Genomic DNA, 21078 nt, shown 5'->3' with positions numbered 1-21078 from the left:
GAAGGACGGATGAATGAATGAATGAAAACTGATTGGATGAATGGCCTAAAGGTAGATGGGCAGATAGAAAGACGATGGATGGATGGATGGATGGATGGATGGATGAATGGATGGATGGATGGATGGATGGATGGATGGATGGATGGATGGATGGATGGACGGACGGATGGATGGATGAATGGATGAAAGATGGCTGGATGAATGTATTAATAAACTGGTAGATGGGCAGATAGAAAGACTGATGGATGGATGGGTGGGTGGATGGATGGATAATCAGATGAATATAATGGAAGGGTTAATGGCAAGTGAATGAAAGATGGATGGATGAATGGGTTAAAATACTAATGGATAGATGAGTGAGTGAAGATAAGTGAATAAATTGGTCAAATGGATGATGGATGGATGGATCAATGGTGAGTGAATAAAATATGATTGGATTAATGGGTTTGAAAGACAGATGGATGGGCAGATACAAAGACTGATGGACGGGTGGATGGATGGATGATAGTGAGTGAATGAAAGAGATGGATAGATGGCTGGTGGATAATGGATGGACAGACAGACTGATAAATATAAATTTTAGATGAATGATGAGTGAATAAAATATGACTGGATTAATGGGTTTGAAAGACAGATGGATGGGCAGATACAAAGACTGATGGACGGGTGGATGGATGGATGATAGTGAGTGAATGAAAGAGATGGATAGATGGCTGGTGGATAATAGATGGACAGACAGACTGATAAATATAAATTTTAGATGAATGATGAGTGAATAAAATATGACTGGATTAATGGGTTTGAAAGACAGATGGATGGGCAGATACAAAGACTGATGGACGGTGGATGGATGGATGGATGGATGAATGGATGATAGTGAGTGAATGATAGAGATGGATAGATGGCTGAATCGATAAAATGGTTGATGGATGGATGGATAGATGGTGGTGAGTGAATGAAAGAAATGGTTAGATGTATGAATGGATTTAAAAAGTGGATGGATAGATGGATGGAGGAATGAATGGTGAGTGAATGAAAGATGGATGGATGAATGGCTTAAAGACTGGAAGATGGGCAAATAGAAAGACGGACAGTTGGACGGATGGAGGGTGAGTGAATGAAGGATGGATGGATGAATGGGTTAAAATACTGGTTGGTAGAAAGACGTGGATGGATGGATGGATGGATGGATGGATAGAGGGATGAATGGATGAATATAATGGATGGATTAATGGTGAGTGAATGAAAGATGGATGGAGGGATGGATGGATTCATGGACGATGGATGGATGGATGGATGGATGAATGGCGATTGGTGAGTGAATAAAATTCTGGATTAATGTGTTAAACAAACTGATGGATGGATGAGTCCGCATCAACGCTTGGCGGAGAGCTTGTCAGAAGCTCGGTGTTGACGCGATCATCACAGCCAATAAAATTTGATCACATCTGGCTATTTTTTGAGCTGAGGTATTTGCATAAAGTGATTTGATTGGCTGATACTTCCATTGGCACTTGAAAAATTGAGAAATTTCCAACTTCTGCAGCAAGCAACAATGATTCCACAATTCAGTTCGGCAGTGCTTAATGTCACCCATTCAAAGTGAATGGGAAGCGTTGACACCGTCACCCCTTTTGTGAGATGGATAGATCGCAAAGACAGATGATGGATGAATGAAGATGGATGACATCTCACCCTTTACACTTTAATATATAGAGTGACAGTCCAGTGAAAGCCAGTCTGTGTTTATATAGCAGTGTGAAGAGTTTCTCTCTCAGATTCTGCTGTTTACAGAGACGTGTGTGTGTGTGTGTGTGTGTGTGTGTGTGTGTGTGTTCAGGAATGTATGTTTGTCTGCTACCGGTGTTCATTTCCTTGACATCCTCACAGGATCCTCACAGTATATGTATGTGATGTTTCAGTGATTGAAGCCCATGGACAGAACAGCCGGAGAGAAGAGGTGCATTTCAGCTCTTCAGGATCTCACTCTCTGGGCAACAATACAGTGGAGTTTCAGAGAGGAGCAGAGCGCCAGACCCTCCGCTGCTACGGCCCGCTCACAGCAGACTTCACTGTGAAGGTCAGCAATGAAAGCACAATGACAGATCCTCACACATGCGGGAATAGAAGCAGCAGAAAATCATAGAAACAGGCTTTTTTTTTGTACGGTCTTCATTGACAGTGTTATTTAGTTCAATAGTTTGGGATACGGTTTTAAAGCACAGTGTGTTTAAGTTGTTATGTTGGATAAGATGTAATATTATGTGAGTTTCTGCGGGGTGAAAATAAGAGAAATCACAACTAATGGATATGTGAAACAAAATAATTAATTAAACAATGATATTAAAATGTAATTTAAATAACCGAATCAAACGAAAAACAAAATATAACAAAACAATCTAACTAAACCCCAACCCACTAAGCCAGGGGTGTCCAAACTCAGTCCTGGAGGGCTAGTGTCCTGCATAGTTTAGCTCTAACTTCCTTCAAAACACTTGGCTGGAAGTTTTATTATACCTAGAAAGAGCTTGATTAGCTGGTTCAGGTGTGTTTAATTGGGGTTGGAACTAAAATATGCAGGACACTGGCACTCTGGGATCCAGTTTAGGCACCCCTGCATTTAGCTTAAAAAAAAAAAAGTGTGTAGCACACAACATAATCGATATATCTATGCTCGACCTTTAAGGTTTCATGATAGTAACGTGCACGAGCATTTATCTAGATTATTTAAACTGAACCACAGTTAGTTGGATAACTTACTGTTATGGAACCAAATTAAGCGTGAATGTTTAGTTTCGGCTCACTGAAGGAATCAAAGGAAACAACAAAGGAATCACAATAACATGGAGCACCTGACATTCACACACACACACACACACACACACACACACACATTTATATATAGATATATTGAGTCTTTTCATTAGTTTTCTTTTTCCTGTAAATTATTAAATAAATACCGTACTGTGCCATTCATACCGAGGTATTATCGTACCGTGCAATTCTGATACCGTTACATCCCTAATATATATATATATATATATATATATATATATATATATATATATATATATATATATATATATATACATATACATATATAAATAAATAAAAGTGTGTAGCACACAACATAATCGATATATCTATGCTCGACCTTTAAGGTTTCATGACAGTAACGTGCACGAGCATTTACCTAAATTATTTAAACTGAACTCCAATTAGTTGGATAACTTACTGTTATGGAACCAAATTAAGCGTGAATGTTTAGTTTCGGCTCACTGAAGGAATCAAAGGAAACAACAAAGGAATCAGGAATCACAATAACATGAAGCACCTGACACACACACACACTCACTCACACACACACACACACACACACACACACACACACACACACACACACACACACACACACACATATACACACATATATATATATATATATATATATATATATATATATATATATATATATATATATATATATATATATATATATTAGGGATGTAACAATATTGTAATACCGTCATACCGCAAAAGTATTTTTTTTTGCAGGGGACATGCCCAGAGATCCCAGCTTTTACCAGATTATAGATATATGATAATTTTCCTTAAAAAACCCATCTCTATCTAAGTGAGTGAGTGATGAAATGTTGAATGTTATGAGTTTTCAACAATACTAAATTGAAACTTTATATATTTTTTTATGGTTTAATAGTTTTTTGTTATTAAAATTGAAAAATTTAAGTTCCTGTTTTGAAACTTACAGATAGATGGCTAATTTGTATGTCATTGATATGTTCAGTGCTAAGGTAAATAAACACTTTTGGCACTTTTTTGTGTCTTTTCATTAGTTTTGTTTTTCCTGTAAATTATTCAATAAATACTGTACCGTGCCATTCATACCGAGGTATTATAGTACCGTGAAATTCTGATACCGTTACATCCCTAATATATATATATATATATATATATATATATATATATATATATATATATATATATATATATATATATATATATATATATTAGTGCTGTCTAAATTAGTAAGTTAACGCATACGATTAATTTGAAATAATTAACGCGTTGAAAAAATGAATGCAGTTAAGGCAGTTGCAGGTTTTGTTTTTACTTTCTGTTGTAGTGGACTTGTTCAACATGCAAAGAAACATGGATAAGTCCAAGGATGCACTTTTTAAAGGCAAGTTTCAGTAAAAAAAAATTTATGTCGCATTACCAGGCTATCCAGAGCGATCATGCGTGTTGAATCTGTGTGTGTCAGGGGTTAAGTGAGCGACGTATCTGAGTAGGTGTGTGTGTGCGCGAGACGTACCTGAAGAGCAGTAGGGGTGAGTTGCGCGCAACGTACCTGAAGAGCGGTGGGGGCAGGGGAGGACTGGTCATCGGGAGCGACGGGACATTTCCCGGTGGCCTGACGGTCAATCTGGCCTGCCTCCGTGCTGTCGATTACCACACCTCGACATGCCATAGGCTGCTTTGCAGCTTGATGGACACCTCAAACCACGAATCAGGCGATCGTGATCACCATAAGGTCCAATCATTTCAGCGACGTACTGCCTGATTAGCTATTTGCATAGAACTTATGATACCTGCTACAACTTTAGTCAGGCAAAAACACAGAATGTAAACAGAAAGGATGAGCAGAGAGGGAGCGCATGAAAAGAAGAAAAGCCCTGGCCATAGAAGCAGGAAAATGCAGCAAAATCACAACTAGGTTTGCGACCAAGGGAGCAGGTTGTTCAGAATACAGCACATTTACAGTTGAAGTCGAAATTATTTGAAATGAAGTTGAAAAAATGAAGTTGAAATTATTAGCACCCCTAAATTATTAGCCCCCTGTTTAGTTTTTCCCTAATTTTTGTTGAACAGAGAGTAGATTTTTACAACACATTGCTAAACATCATAGTTTTAATAACTAATTTCTAATGACTCATTTCTTTATTTTATCTTTGCCATGATTAAAGTAAATAATATCTGACTAGATATTTTTCAAGACTCTTCTACACAGCTTAAATGACATTTAAAGGCTTAACTAGGTTAATTAGGTTAACCAGACGGGTAAGGGTAATTAGGCAAGTTCTTGTATAATGATGTTTTTTTTCTGTAGACTATCAAACAAAAATTATAGCTTAAAGGGGCTAATAATTTTGACCCTAAAATGGCTTTAAAAATATTAATAACTGCTTTTATTCTAGCCGAAAAAAATAATAATAAAAAATAAGACTTTCTCCAGAAGAAAAAATATTATCAGACCTACTGTAAAAAATTCCTTTTTCTGTTAAACAACATTTGGGAGATATTTAAAAAAGAAAAAAAATCAAAAGGGGGCTAATAATTCTGACTTATATAATGTATATAATCATTTGCCAGATTTCCAGCAGATTATAATTCATTTGCGGGCATCCGGGAGTCTCTGTGTATAATATAATATAATGTAATGTAATGTAATGTAATGTAATGTAATATAATATAATATAATATAATATAATATAATATAATATAATATAATATAATATAATATAATATAATATAATATAGGTCCGGTTTCCCCCACAAGTCCAAAGACATGTGGTATAGGTGAATTGGGTTAGCTAAATTCTTCCTAGTGTATGTATGTGAATAAGTGTGTATGTATGAGTGTGTTTCCCAGTGATGGGTTGCTGCTGGAAGGGCATCTGCTGCGTAAAACATTTGCTGGATAAGTTCTCGGTTCATTTATCTGTTGGCAACCACAGATTAATAAAGGGACTAAGCCGGAAAGAATATGAATGAGTGATATAATATAATATAATATAATATAATATAATATAATATAATATAATATAATATAATATAATATAATATAATATAATATAATATAATATAATATAATATAATATAATATAATTTTAATTAAACCTGTATTCGGTAGTTTAATGCAAAAATCAGTTTAAAATTTCTTTGCAAGTTTAACGCGGCAGAGAGAATCAGTGTTTACTCTCCATATGAAACTGTCAACACAGCTCAGTGTGAGTGTAATCGTGTTAGTCTTTCTCTCCTCGCGACCTGGGCGTTCATGATTAGTCTTGACGTTATGGCTTTACAGTAATTGAACATGACTCATTACTCTGGTTAATTGCGACAGCATGCAAAACAGCGTTCAGCTAATCACCAGAGCTCCAGAAATCCTGCATATTCAGTGGCGGATCACACATGATTCATTTCACACGCAAATCATCACATGAGCATGGACTTGCAGCTTATGAGAAAATGTCCTGCTTATTAGAATCATCAAAATGTATTTGTTTTTTTTTTAAATATGAGCAACTTTAGATCTGATGATGATTGCATTTTGTGATGCGATTCGAACTTAAAGGTCCCATGAGATTAAAATAAAGTTTTTTTAGATGTTAATATCACTATTGTTAGTTTTTAGGATATCTATAAGCTAGTGTGCTCCAAAACACAGAGAAAATTTGCGTTTAGAAGATATAAAACTAATATAAACATGTAAAGCTTGTAGTTTGTCACGTCTGCCTAAATCGATCAGCAGTTTGATACACATCTCCTTATACTTCAGTCATACTACTAATCAAATGCTCTCTAGTATTTGACATGCCCCGCCCTTTCAAGACGCCTCTCATTGGTTTTCATTTGATGCATTTGAGCTCAATCACTCTCACTAGAAGAGCTGTGATAAAACAAAAGGCTATTGGCTGTTTTAAAAAAGGGGAGGAGCTACACTGTCTCACCCTCTCGTCATGTTTCGTGGAGAAAAAAAAAATGATAGGAAATACTGTGAACAATTCCTTTTTCTGTTAAACATTATTTGGGAAATATTTGAAAAAGGGAAAAAAATCACAAGAGGAACTGTAGTTTTGACTCTCAAATCCAGTTTTCACATCAAGAGCTCTAGAAGCGTGAGTGATCAGGTTCTATAAATTGTGTGTGTGTGTGTGTGTGTGTGTTTCTCCTCAGGTGAAGTATGCCGGTCCTAAAGACACAGTGATACAGTTCATGTTTTATCAGCCCATTCGCTACCAGTGGAGGGAGACTGACTTCTTCCCCTGCTCCGTCACCTGTGGAGGAGGTACCACTGACTGATTCTGTCCCTTCCCGTCCCCTTCCCTTCCCCTCCCTTCCTTTCTGTTTCATTGCGTTCCTTTCCATTTCTTTCCTTCCCTCTCCTTTTTTTTCCTTTTCCTTCCACTCTGTACCCTTCCCTTCTGTTCTGTTCAGTTTTATACCATTCCATTTTCTTTTGTTCCCTTACCTTCTGTTCTATTCCATTCTGTTCTATTCCATTCCCTTCCCTTTCATTCTATTCCATTCCCTTCCCTTTCCTTGCCTTCCCTTTCATTCAATTCCATTCCCTTCCCATCTGTTTTCTTCCGTTCAATTGCATTCCATTCCATTGCCTTCCTTTTTATTCCCTTCCCTACTGTTCCATTCTGTTCCCTTCCACTCCATTCCCCTCCCTTTCCTTTCCTTTCCTTTCCTTTCCTTTCCTTTCCTTTTCTTTCCTTTCCTTTCCTTTCATTCCCTTCCCTTCCCTTGCTTTCCGTTTTATTCTATTCCCTTCCCCTCCCTTTCGTTTTGTTTCATTCCGTTCTATTCTGTTCTGTTTTATTCTGCTTTATTCTGTTCTGTTTTATTCTGTTCTATTCTGTTCTGTTTTATTCTGTTCTATTCTGTTCTGTTCCATTTTATTCTATTCTATTCTATTCTATTCTATTCTATTCTATTCTATTCTATTCTATTCTATTCTATTCTATTCTATTCTATTCTATTCTATTCTATTCTATTCTATTCTGTCCTGTCCTGTCCTGTTCTATTCTGCTCTACTCTGCTCTTTTCTGTTCTATTCTATTCTATTCTATTCTATTCTATTCTATTCTATTCTATTCTATTCTATTCTATTCTATTCTATTCTATTCTGTACTGTCCTGTCCTGTCCTGTCCTGTCCTGTCCTGTCCTGTCCTGTCCCGTCCTGTCCTGTTCTTTTCTGCTCTACTCTGCTCTTTTCTGTTCTGTTCTTGTAACGAGGAGACTGACAAGAAGGGATCCATTATGCAGTATTTATTGATCAGGCTCTCATTCACGCACACAATATGCACTAACGTGCAAACACACAACAGCAACAGTCTATGATGGATAAAGACTGGCGATGAACAGACACAGAGAGTTTTACCAGGCATAGGTCGAGGGCAGGCTGCAAGTATCAGAGTCCGTGTATCAGGCGTGGGTCGTGGGCAGGCAGCGAATATCAGAGTCCGTATCTCAGGCGTGGGTCGTGGGCAGGCAGAAGGCGAAGCAGAGTCAGAAACAGGCTGGAGTAATGCACGAGGAATCAGGCAGGAATAACGCTCAGAAATGCTGGCCCGGGCTAAACAAGACTTCGCACTGACTGAGCGTTTGGAGCTGGCTTATAAAGGCTACGTGGGTCGTTAGCTAGATTCAGTTCAGGTGTGCAGGATCAGTGTAAGTGGATGATGAAATGCTTAGAAGTCCGGAGATGGTGGCCTCTGCTGGCCAGCGAGGGGAATGACTGGGACCGAGTCGGTGACAGTTCTGTTCTGTTCTATTCTATTCTGTCCTTTTCTGTTTTGTTCTATTCTGCTCTGCTCTGCTCTGCTCTTTTCTATTATGTTCTGTTCTGTTCTGTTCTGTTCTGTTCTGTTCTATTCTATTCTATTCTATTCTATTCTATTCTGTCCTGTCCTGTCCTGTCCTGTCCTGTTCTATTCTGCTCTACTCTGCTCTTTTCTGTTCTGTTCTGTTCTGTTCTGTTCTGTTCTGTTCTATTCTATTCTGTCCTGTTCTGTTTTGTTTTGCTCTGCTCTTTTCTATTTTGTTCTGTTCTGTTCTGTTCTGTTCTGTTCTATTCTATTCTATTCTATTCTATTCTATTCTATTCTATTCTATTCTATTCTATTCTATTCTATTCTATTCTTTTCTATTCTATTTTATTCTATTCTATTCTGTTCTGTTCTGTTCTGTTCTGTTCTATTCTGTTCTATTCTATTCTATTCTATTCTGTTCTGTTCTGTTCTGTTCTGTTCTGTTCTATTCTATTCTATTCTATTCTATTCTATTCTATTCTATTCTATTCTATCCTGTCCTGTCCTGTCCTGTCCTGTTCTATTCTGCTCTGCTCTGCTCTTTTTTATTCTGTTCTGTTCTGTTCTGTTCTGTTCTGTTCTGTTCTGTTCTGTGCTGTGCTGTGCTGTGCTGTGCTGTGCTGTGCTGTGCTGTGCTGTCCTGTCCTGTCCTGTTCTGTTCTATTCTATTTTGCTCTGCTCTGCTCTGCTCTGTTCTGTTCTGTTTTATTCTATTCTATTCTATTCTATTCTATTCTATTCTATTCTATTCTATTCTATTCTATTCTATTCTATTCTATTCTATTCTATTCTATTCCACTCTGCTCTTTTCTATTTTATTCTATTTTATTCTATTCTATTCTGCTCTGCTCTTTTCTGTTATATTCTATGATATTCTTCTCTGCTCTATTCTATTCGGCTCTGTTCTGTTTTGTTCTATTCTATTCTATTCTATTCTATTCTATTCTATTCTATTCTATTCTATTCTATTCTATTCTATTCTATTCTATTCTATTCTGCTCTTTTCTGTTCTATTTTATACTGCTCTGCTCTGCTCTGCTCTGCTCTTTTCTGTTCTGTTCTATTCTATTCTGATCTGATCTGATCTGCTCTTTTCTATTCTATTCTATTCTATTCTATTCTATTCTATTCTATTCTATTCTATTCTATTCTATTCTATTCTATTCTGTCCTGTCCTGTCCTGTCCTGTTCTGTCCTGTTCTATTCTGCTCTGCTCTGCTCTGCTCTTTTTTATTCTGTTCTGTTCTGTTCTATTCTATTCTATTCTATTCTGTTCTGTTCTGTTCTGTTCTGTTCTGTTCTGTTCTGTTCTGTTCTGTGCTGTGCTGTGCTGTGCTGTGTTGTCCTGTCCTGTCCTGTCCTGTCCTGTTCTGTCCTGTCCTGTCCTGTCCTGTCCTGTTCTGTTCTATTCTATTTTGCTCTGCTCTGCTCTGTTCTGTTCTGTTCTGTTTTATTCTATTCTATTCTGTTCTATTCTATTCTATTCTATTCTATTCTATTATATTCTATTATATTCCACTCTGCTCTTTTCTATTTTATTCTATTTTATTCTGTTCTATTCTATTCTGCTCTGCTCTTTTCTGTTATATTCTATGATATTCTTCTCTGCTCTAATCTATTCGGCTCTGTTCTGTTTTGTTCTATTCTATTCTATTCTATTCTATTCTATTCTATTCTGCTCTTTTCTGTTCTATTTTATACTGCTCTGCTCTTTTCTGTCCTGTTCTATTCTATTCTGATCTGATCTGATCTGATCTGCTCTTTTCTATTCTATTCTATTCTGCTTTTTTCTGTTCTATTCTATTCTGTTTTGTTCTATTCTATTCTATTATGTTCTGTTCTATTGATAACAGATGGAAAACACTTTTTCAGATTATTTTTAGGATTAGTAATAAATTGATCAATTAAAAATTGATGACTTAGAAATTACAGAGATGACCACATTATAGAAATGAGCAGCAAATTTATCATTTATATGTAAAAAAGGGAAACAAGCAAGTTTTTAAGGACGGAAAATACACTTTGGGCCCTGGCGCATCATCTATCAGGCTTGTACATAATCTCCCAATGAGTTATGGGTGAATAATAAATACTACTACTACTACTAATAATAACATTTTACAAATGCAAATTTTCATGAATAAAATGAAAAAAGCCACCCCCCCAGCTCTTAGTTGGTCAATAGCACGGCCTATTTCAGTTCCTCAAAATAGCGACGTGCCAACAACGTGCCTACACCTTTAATTTAGACCGGCACACTCATGAGTCTACAAAGTGGTGCAAATGGATTTGCTATTTAAATAATGTGGCATAAATCGTGAAAATTAGAGTTGCGCTGATCTGAAAATAACAATAAATTGTGCCATGCATGATTTGCGCCTTATTGCACCAGGTATATGATAGGGTCCAATGTTTTATACAACTATAAAATGCCTCTGTACACACTACACTACACACAGTTGAAGTCAGTATTATTATCGCTCTTGTGAAATATTTCTCAAATGATGTTTAACAGAGCAACAAATTTATCACAGCATTTCCTATAATATTTTTTCTTCTAGAGAAAGTCTTATTTGTTTTATTTCATCTACAATAAAGCAGTTTTAAAACCATTTTAAAGTCAATATTATTAGCCCTCTAAAGCAATTTTGTTTTTGTTATTTCTGACTTCAACTCTACATGTCTGTCCAAACAGCTTCCAATGGTTCATTTTGCATGGTAGGTGCCTTTAAAAATGCTGCAAGGGATGAAAGTTTCATGAATTGTAACTTGAAAGTGGTCTGATGTTGTATATCTCGGCTAAGATTGATCTATGAAAAGCATTTGATCTTGATGTCTGACAGTGTTTAATCTCTCTCCTGCAGGTTATCAGCTGAATTCAGCCGACTGCGTGGATATCCGCTATAACAGATCGGTTGCGGAGCACTTGTGCCACAGTTTCCCAGAAAACACCAAACCCACACCCAAACTCAAAGAGTGCAACATGGAACCCTGTCCTGAAAGGCTGGTTCTGCCATATTAATGCACACACATCTGAGTAGAGCATACAGTAGCTGTGATGATGATGATGATGATGATGATGATGATGATGATGATGATGATAACACTTTTTGTTTCTCTTCCAGTGATGGATTTAAGGAAGTGATGCCGTATGACCATTTCCAGCCTCTTCCTCGGTATGAAATCATTTACTTACTACTCTCATACTGATAGAGTTCAACCCTGATAGAGATACAGTTCAGCACTATAAAAAAATTACATAAAAACACATTTTTATGTTGCCTTAACTGATTTTACTAGGTTAATCAAGTTTCAACTGCATTTTTACGGACAAAGTGTAACTAAATATGTTTTACTCAGTTTGACTGATGAAATGAGATGATGGCGGCATGGTGGCTCAGTGGTTAGCACTGTCGTTTCACAGCAAGAAGGTTGCTGGATCAAGTCCCGAGTGGGCCAGTTGGCATTTCTGTGTGGAGTTTAAATGTTCTCCCCGTGTTGGTGTGGGTTTCCTCCAAGTTCTCTGGTTCCCCCCACAGTCCAAAGAGATGCACTGTAGGTAAATTGAATAAACTAAATTGGCTGAGGTGTATTAGTGTGTGTGAATGTGAGTTTGTATGGGTATTTCCCACTACTGGGTTGTGGCTGGATGGGCATCCGCTGTGTAAAACATATGCTGGAATAGTTGGCGGTTCATTCCGCTCCGGCGACGCCTGAATCTGAGACTAAACCGAAGGAAATTGAATGAATGAATGAACGAATGAATGAATGAATGAAAATTTGAGTTGACTAGAAAAGTTAATTTGATTGAAAAAAATAAAATAAAATAAGGCAGAATCATTTTTTACAAGTCAGAGAGATGGTGAAAAGAGTAAAAAAATATATATTACATGAGTTTTTGGTGTGAACATACTTGAATCATATGGAAAATGTGTTTATTAAATGTGTTTATTAAATCAAGTGACCACATTGGAAAACTATGTTGTTGTTGGAGGTGGTATTAGAGAGGCCAGCAGGGGGCGTTCAACCTGTGGTCTGTGTGAGTCCTAATGCCCCAGTAAAAAGTGAAGGGGACACTATACTGTCAGTGGGCGCCGTCTTTTGGATGAGATGTTAATTCGAGGTCCTGACTCTCCGTGGTCATTAAAAATCCCATGGCACTTCTCATATAGGGGTGTAACGCCGGTGACCAGGGGTCCCTCAATCGGCTCTTACCCATAATGGCCTCTTAATCAGCCCTATCCACTGAATTGGCTCTATCAATATTGACTCCACCAAAAGCTGGTGTGTGTGGTGAGCGCACTGGTGCTGTTGTCCTTTGGCTGCCATCACAATTTTAGCTTTAAAGTTTTTGCGTTCCATATAACACACAGTATGTGTGTAATATTTGTTTTTTATATAAATATCTTAAAATGTAAACAACTTATAAAAAAAAATCCAATAATGTAAATAAGTTGTCACTTAATAAGAATATGTCAATAACTCAATTTTGACAAAAATGTCAGATAGAACCTTATAATTCTCAGGTGACGAAATATCTAGTATCTTGAAAAATATCTAGTCAAATATTTTGTACTGTCATCATGGCAAAGATCATCAGTTATTAGAAATGAGATATTAAAACTATAGAAATGTGTTGATAATATCTTTCTGTTAAAGCAGTTTAAAAATAATGTTTAAATTTTATATTTTCAATGGTTAAGTAAGTGTGCAGGGCTAATTAGTTAAACAGCAGTTTCTTTCAACCCAGGCTCATTCTGGAAACGTAGTCCCGCGGACGTTTTTGGAGACTGCGGAATACGTCCAGATAGGTACATACGGCTGCAGTTTTTGTTTTTGCGAATCCGCGAGAGGCAGCTGTTGTATGCTTTTTCGCATCTCAAACGCCTCTCGCGAGTGCAGTTCGCGCCCGCGCTGTTCTCGCGTGAACCCACCAGAGGCCGCTGTCCGACTGACCGGATGATTGACTGCGCGACTGGCCAATCGGCTGACCCGCCCTCCTCCTTCCATAAACCCAACCAATTTTACAGATTGACCCGCCCACTCGCTCACTTCCCTAAACCCGAGCAACAGTTTACAAAAGCCGTCCAAAAAACGAAAAGCCCTGATTTTATTTTTCTGCCGCGTTTTCGGGTTTCACCACGTTCTCACCCTGTTATGACACACGTTCACTTAAATTTTGGGATTTTGTTTTTGTCTTACCTGATTGCTGGAACCGCTCTTCCCCGGACTCGAAACCGATCGTCGTGGTCAACTCCTCTCTGCATCTCAAGCCTGCCGACGTACAAGGTGAGCTGAGTGGACAAACGGGTTGCAGCGGGAAAGCCCTCCAAAAGGAGGTAAGCGGTCGGCCGGCCGGCAAGCGCAAAAGGGAACAGCGTCACACCGCCCCGTAGCGTTCGCTTGAAAAAAATAAATGCAGCCGTACATACCTCCCGGGACGTATTTCGCTGTCTCCAGAAACATCCGCAGAACTACGTTTTCAGAATGAGCTTGGGTTGGTTTCTTTAGTCATCCCACAGTTACCATTAATAAGGTCTAAAAATATGGATAATTTTGCCACTGACCACGTGTTTTTCAGGTCGGAGCTGTCATTCATGTTGCCATGTCAGTTCGATGCTTGCATCGCATTATGAAACTATTCTTGTTGACATCTTGGAGTAAAAACATACGCTGAACTTGAGGCCGGGTGACCTGGTCTGATAAACTCACTGCACAGACAGCGTGACCATCCTTCTCGGAACCGCAGATAGCGAGCGGGACCACAGTATAAAATCGCACGTCTTCCTAGACTTCAGCCACTATTCCAACAGGCACGCACTCTAATAAAGCAGGTCGCACACCAGAAGCGCCGCTCGGCAGCGCGCCACGCAGCGCCATGTATTATAGAATTCTAAACATAGGTTTCTATCAGGAAACACACACCGGCGCCGCAAGTCAGCGGCTGTCGGCAGCGCCCGGCGACGGCTTAAGCAGGTCGCACACACTAGAAGTGCCGCTCGGCGGCGCGCTGCGCCACGCAGCACCATGCATTTTAGAATTCTAAACATAGGTTTTTATCAGGGTACACACACCAGCGCCGCAAGTCGGCGGCTGTCGGCAGCTGTTGGCGGTGCCCGCCCACGACTCAGGACGCAGTTCATTTTTCAGCTGCGCCACAGAGCGCCATCTGATTAGTTTCATGTTAAATATCATTCGAATGTGCACGTCTGGTGTGTGATACTTTAAACTGTCATGTGCGCGCCGTGTCGCGGCGCCGAGCGGCGCTTCTGGTGTGCGACCTGCTTAACCGAAAGCAAGAGACACGTTTCTATAGCGGCCTCTCGCAACACAACTTCTCCAATGCAGCGCCTTGCGATATTTACAAACAAGATATATGGATCATATTTATTATCACTTGGCAGTAACAGGGAAACGCCGCCAAATGTAGCGAAGTAAGATTAATGATTTTTCTCTAATCATTTACTTGAGTAAAAATAAAAGTACATATATTTAAATGTGCTCAAAAAGTACTCGTTATCCAACAAATCTTACTCAAGTAAATGTAACGAAGTAAATGTAAATCGTTACTACCAATCTCTGCTATTCCGGCATATGGAAACACACACACAAACACACACACACTCATACCGCAATTATTTGGACTGAGGAGGAAACTGGAGCACCAGGAGGAAACCAACGCCAACACAGGGAGAGATATGCCTATATATATATATATATATATATATATGAATAGTTGGCTGTTCATTCCACTGTGGCAACCCCTGATAAATAAGGCACTGAGCCGAACGAAAATGACTGAACTTTGGCTGCTTTTCCAGGTTGTTGAGAGCCTGTATGTAAGCTAGCATTGATCCAGTAATGTGATCGTGTTGTTGTGTCCTCTTGGTTCAGATGGGAGCAGAACCCGTGGACGTCGTGCTCGGTGTCATGCGGAGGGGGATCTCAGGAGAGGAGTATCGTGTGTGTGGAGGAGGACGTTCATGGTCAGATTGTGCAGGTGGAGGACTGGAAGTGCACACACTCACCTCGACCAATCAGCAAACAGAACTGCAACACCTTTGACTGTCCGCAGTGGATGGCCATGGAGTGGTCTCAGGTTCGTGCAGGGTTTCCGCACTATATACACAATATTATCGAATTTAAAAGAACTATTCTAGACATATACAAGGGTTGGACAATGAAACTGAAATGCCTGATTTTAGACCACGATAATTTATTAGTATGGTTTAGGGCCCACTTTTGCGGCCAACACAACATCAATTCATCTTGGGAGTGAAAGACACAAGTCCCGCACAGTGACCAGAGAAATTCTGAGCCATTACAGGATGCTGGTGGAGGAAAAGGTTTGCTGACTCGCTCCTTCCAAAACAACCCAAAGTGACTCAATAGTATTTAGGTCGGGTTACTGTGCAGGCCACAGGAGATGTTCAACTTCCCTTTCGTGCTCATCAACCCATTCTGTCACCAGTCTTGCTGTGTGTATTGGTGCATTATCATCCTGATACACGACACCGCCTTCGGGATACAATGTTTGACCCATTGGGAGCACAGCGTTCTTCAGAATGGTTCGATAGTCCTTGGCAGTGACTCAGAGCCAATCTAAAACAAGTATTGGGCCTCAGGAATACTATAATATTGCTGCCCAATATAACCCTCACTTACCCCCCCATGCTTTACTCTGGGCATGCAACAGTCTGCCTGGTACACTTCTTTGGAGCTTTTCCACATCGTAACTCTCCCGGATGTAGGAAAGACAGTGAGGGTGGTCTCATTAGAGAACAATACATGTCTCACCTTGTCCACCGCTCAAGTTTTCGCTGCTGGCCCTTTTGAAACTTAAGTTTAGCACCCGGATATCTCTTTCAGACAGCTTCCTCTTGCATCCACAGTTGGATTTGGCTTGTCCATCATGGTGATATACTGACATTACTCTGGATATCGTGGCAGTTGATACATCACAAAGATAAGCGGTCTTAGTCACAGATCCGCCAGTGAGATGAGCACTAACAATGATTTGTCCTCTTTCGAACTCTGAATATTTGTGTATGTGTGTTTTCCAGTGCACGGTCACCTGTGGTCCAGGTTTGCGCTACAGAGTTGTTCTGTGTGTGGATTATAATGGTCAACACGCCGGTGGCTGCAATCCTCACCTCAAACCTCATATCAAAGAGGACTGCCTCGTCCCCATCGCATGCCACAAACCACGAGGTAAAAGACCACATCTGTACACCTTCAAGAGCAATGGACATAGATGAACACATGGGCCTCTATTTTAACGGTCTAGGCACACAGTCTGAAGCGCAGGGCGCAAAAGCATTAAGGCATGTCCGAATCCACTTTTGCTATTTTAAGGACAGGAAAATCCGCTTTGCGCCGTGGCGCATGGTCTAACAGGGTTGAGCAAATTCTTTTAATGAGTTATGTGTGTAATTTGAGAATAAACCAATCAGATCACTGATCATCTTATCTCCAATTCCCTTTAAGAGTCAGTTGCTTCGCTCCATGGCACATTTGCTATTTACATGACGGTTTTAGAGGGGTTTTGCCCATTTCCAGGCTGGTTTCCAACCATTTCCAGCCTGGTTTTAGCTAGTCAGGCTGGGAGATGACCAGCTAAAACCAGCTTGACCAGCCTAGCCAGGCTGGGAGCCCAGCCAAAACCAACCATGTCCGGCTTAAACCAGGCTTGTCAAGCTGGTTTTAGCTGGATTTAGCTGGTCATTTTCCAGCCTCACCAGCTAAGACCAGGCTGGAAATTGCTGGAAACCAGCCTGGAAATGGCCAAAACCCCTCTAAAACCAGCCTGGTCAACCAGCTAAAACCAGCCAACCAGCCTAGGATTTTCAGCAGGGAGTGAAAAAACTGAATACTTCAAAACAGTTAAACAGCATCTGAAGCAAGAGGATAATGAACCTAATCCATTCGCCCTTTACTTTCACTTTCTCTCTTTGGTGAATAAGGAAACGCTCTCCTCTGAAGACATCCATTAGCCTACATTATTAATTTTGTTTGTTAAGCGCAAAGATTTGTTTCAAAACTGTTTCTAAATTCAGTTCTAATTTCCAGCAAATGAATAAATGAACAATAATAACAAAGTGTAGGCTAATTTAAGCTTGTTTTTTATAAACAGATATAAATATGCATAAAATAAATAATTATAATAACATTACACAAAAGCAAGTTGTGGTGAATAAACTGAAAAAGCCCCCGAGGTGAAGAAGGCATGTAGGTAGTGGTTTTTATATTTATAGAAAGTAATAATTTTCTAAACATTTTAATCTTTTAATTAATTTTTATTTGTTAAGATATTTGCGTAATGTTGTATATCCTGTGTGTATTAAGCAATGTGTAAGTGACGCGCACAACTAACACGCTCTGCACTGGATTTTAGACCTGCTCTCAGCTGGTTTATTGAACAGTTTGGTTCCTCAAAATAGCAGTGTGCCTTAACACAACTCCTTTTAGACCAGAACGCCTATGGGTGCACATAAGAGCTCAAATGCATTTGTTATTTAAACAGCGTGGTGCAAAACGTCAAAATGACGCTTGCGTCGACTTTAAACTAGCAAATAACACTTGCGTCGTGCCTTGCACAGGATTGCACCGGGTGTTTAATAGGGCCCACAAAATTAAAAAGTGCATCATTTTCATCTTCCTAAAAATTACTTGAAAATGTACTCTTCTGTATTCTTACTCTTCTGAGTGATTGGTCATGTAGCGATCTCCCATAGTGTCTTCCAGACACACGTTCCGAAGACACGGGTTCCGTTCATGACCGAGACGTTTTGGGTTAAGTCGTTTGAATATGTAAAGCTGCTGTGATCAACCCATTGTAATTTTTTTTCACTGAATATTAGATTACTGAAAGAGTAATGATTACTGAAAGAATAAAAGTAAAGTAATTATAAATCTGATTAATTTTTATATAAATTAATTTCATAAAATCGGATTACTATTTTCCAGTTGTAGTCGCAGTAATTTGTTAATCTATTACTTTTTAAAAGTAACTTACCCAACACTTAAATTGACTTGAACTTATTTTCTAAAAAATGATTTGAAAAAAATTAAAAATCCCCTAAAATTGTATAATTTGAATACTTTTTTGTTAACAAAATTTATGACATAAAGAAAAAAGTTTGATATAATCAAAGCAACTAGTAACTTACAATGAAATTTTCAATTTAGAAATTTTCTATTAGCCGAAGAAAAAAAAATCTGGGCTAAATAATCAGGAAATTTTATTTTGGGCTAAATTATTATTAAAAAATACACAAGACTCAAGTGTAGAGTAAAATAGTGCACTGTTAATTGGATTGCTCAGTAGCATTTTTTTTGTGTTTCATCAGATTTATTAGACCGTTCTTACTGTTCTTTTTTTAATGAAATATTTATTAAATGCTGCCTTCTTTCTTATGTTTGTGTGTGTGTGTGTGTGTGTGTGTGTGTGTGAGAGAGAGAGAGAGAGAGAGAGAGAGAGAGATCAAGCAGTGTAATGTTGTGATTTATGATAGCTGGTGAGTTTCTTCCAAGGCTTTGAACTTTTTATCAGAGGAGTTAATAAATAACTGTGAAATAAAAGTGGAGCCAAGGCCGCTGATAAACTGAGCAGCCACTGTTGAGCTTCATCATTATAATAAATGAGCATTGAATCACTGATGCGATTCATGCGCTTTTAAAAGGCTTTTATTAAAGAAAAGCATTTCAATGTACAGTCACTGTTGCAAGAAATGTTCCATACAATTATGCGGCTGTTTTTTTTTGTTTTGTTTTTGTTTATATTTCATTTATTTTTGTCATTATTTAAATGTAACTTTCATTATTCGAAACATCACATTTCTTAAAGTCATTTTATTCTATTCATTTTGTTTTCTTTTTTACATTTTTGTGACAATTTTAATGGAATTTAATTTAATTTAATTTAATTTAATTTAATTTAATCAGAATATTTAGTTATTTGGTGAATTAACTAATTTCTTAAAAAAATAATAATATTATTTTTAATTTAATTTTAATTTATTTTTTGTTTGTAATTGCTAATGGATTAATAAAACATCCTATTTTGTTATTCAGTTTAATTTGATCTGAATGTATTTATTTATTGATTATGTCTTTTATCATAAATATTTTTATTTTTTTTTTGCAATTTAGTTTTCCTTTTAGAGTATTCTATGAAACAATATTTTGTTTTAATTTTTAACTTGGGTCAAACGTTTCTGGTGAACTGTATGCCATTACAAAATCAGCGCATTTAAGGTTTGTTTTCTTTAAAATCAGTGATCTTCAATGCCTAAATGATATACGCTGTAAAGTGAGTCTCAGAATGTACGAGAAGCACTGCATTAAATTACATTTTTTTCATGCCATGTCTTTAACATATTTAAATTTATTTTATTCCAGTATTTTCAATGTCGTTTCTGGAAACTTAATTTGTCTTTATTTTGTTTATTTATTTATTTTATTTTATTTGAAATTGAAATAAATGTCAAAACTCTTCATGTCATTTTATTTATTTTTTTATTATTTATTTTGTGTGTGTGAATGTTACTAGATTTTATTATTTACATCTTATTTTATTATTTAATCTTATTTAATTTAAACAGAATGTATTTATTTAATATTTAGTTTTTATATTAAATGTATTTTCTATTTATTTTGTTTATTTGTTTTTATTTTGTCATTTATTTTTTTGTGTGTAAATGTCAATATGTATTTATTTAGATTTATTTAAACTAAATTAAATGTCAAATATCTTCATGCCATTTTATTTTTTTTATTTTTGTGTGTAAATGTTAATAGATTTTATAATTTACATCTTATTTTGTTATTTATTCTAATTTAATTTAAACAGAATGCAATTATTTATTATTTTGTTTTTATTTAAACTTATTTTGTCTTTATTTTGTATATTTTTATTTTATATTTATTCAAATTAAATGAAAACTTTTTTTCATATCATTTAGTTTTATATATTTTTGTTTGTAAATGTCAATATATATTTATTTTATTTTATTTATTTTTATTTTTTGTTTGTGTAAATGTTAATTATGTTGATTTTAATTTAAACAGAATGCATTTATTTAATAGTTTGTTTTATTTTAAACTTATATTGTCTTTAGTTTATTTTTGAAACATCAATGTTTTTTCATGTCATTTTTATTTTAATCAATATATCTATATATCTTTATTTCAGTTTATTTAATTTAATTTAATTCAATTTTATTTTATTTTATTTGAGAAACCGTGTCATTGAAGCACAACCACAAACTCTTTACAAAGCTTTGACCTTTTTTTTATCTCAAGAGTTTAATTAATGGGAAATAAAACTGGCGCCAAAGCTACTGATAAAGTGAGCAGCTGCTGTCAGGCTCCACTTAAGGAAAAAAGAGAGGGTTTTAAAACACTGATTTCATTAAAATGCTTTCAGAAGATATACTACTTTACAACAAATCATTT

At 37.1% G+C, this 21078-nt stretch overlaps 1 protein-coding gene across 1 annotated transcript in view; it reads left to right on the top strand.

Moving 5' to 3' along the window:
* adamtsl3 (ADAMTS like 3) overlaps positions 1-21078 on the top strand; it is a 403073-nt gene that overhangs the window by 266093 nt on the left and 115902 nt on the right. The window contains exons 9-14 of the mRNA XM_087260149.1: positions 1923-2080; positions 6979-7090; positions 11487-11625; positions 11748-11798; positions 15517-15721; positions 16686-16833. Of these exons, the coding sequence (XP_087116275.1) occupies positions 1923-2080; positions 6979-7090; positions 11487-11625; positions 11748-11798; positions 15517-15721; positions 16686-16833 (813 nt within the window). The remainder of the gene's footprint in view (positions 1-1922; positions 2081-6978; positions 7091-11486; positions 11626-11747; positions 11799-15516; positions 15722-16685; positions 16834-21078) is intronic.

This window comes from Danio rerio, chromosome 7 (assembly GCF_052040795.2).
Source record: "Danio rerio strain M-AB ecotype USA chromosome 7, GRCz13ab, whole genome shotgun sequence".
NCBI lineage: Eukaryota > Metazoa > Chordata > Actinopteri > Cypriniformes > Danionidae > Danio > Danio rerio.
Note: the sequence above shows the minus strand (reverse complement) of the source record. Positions and strands in the feature narration are given on the sequence as shown.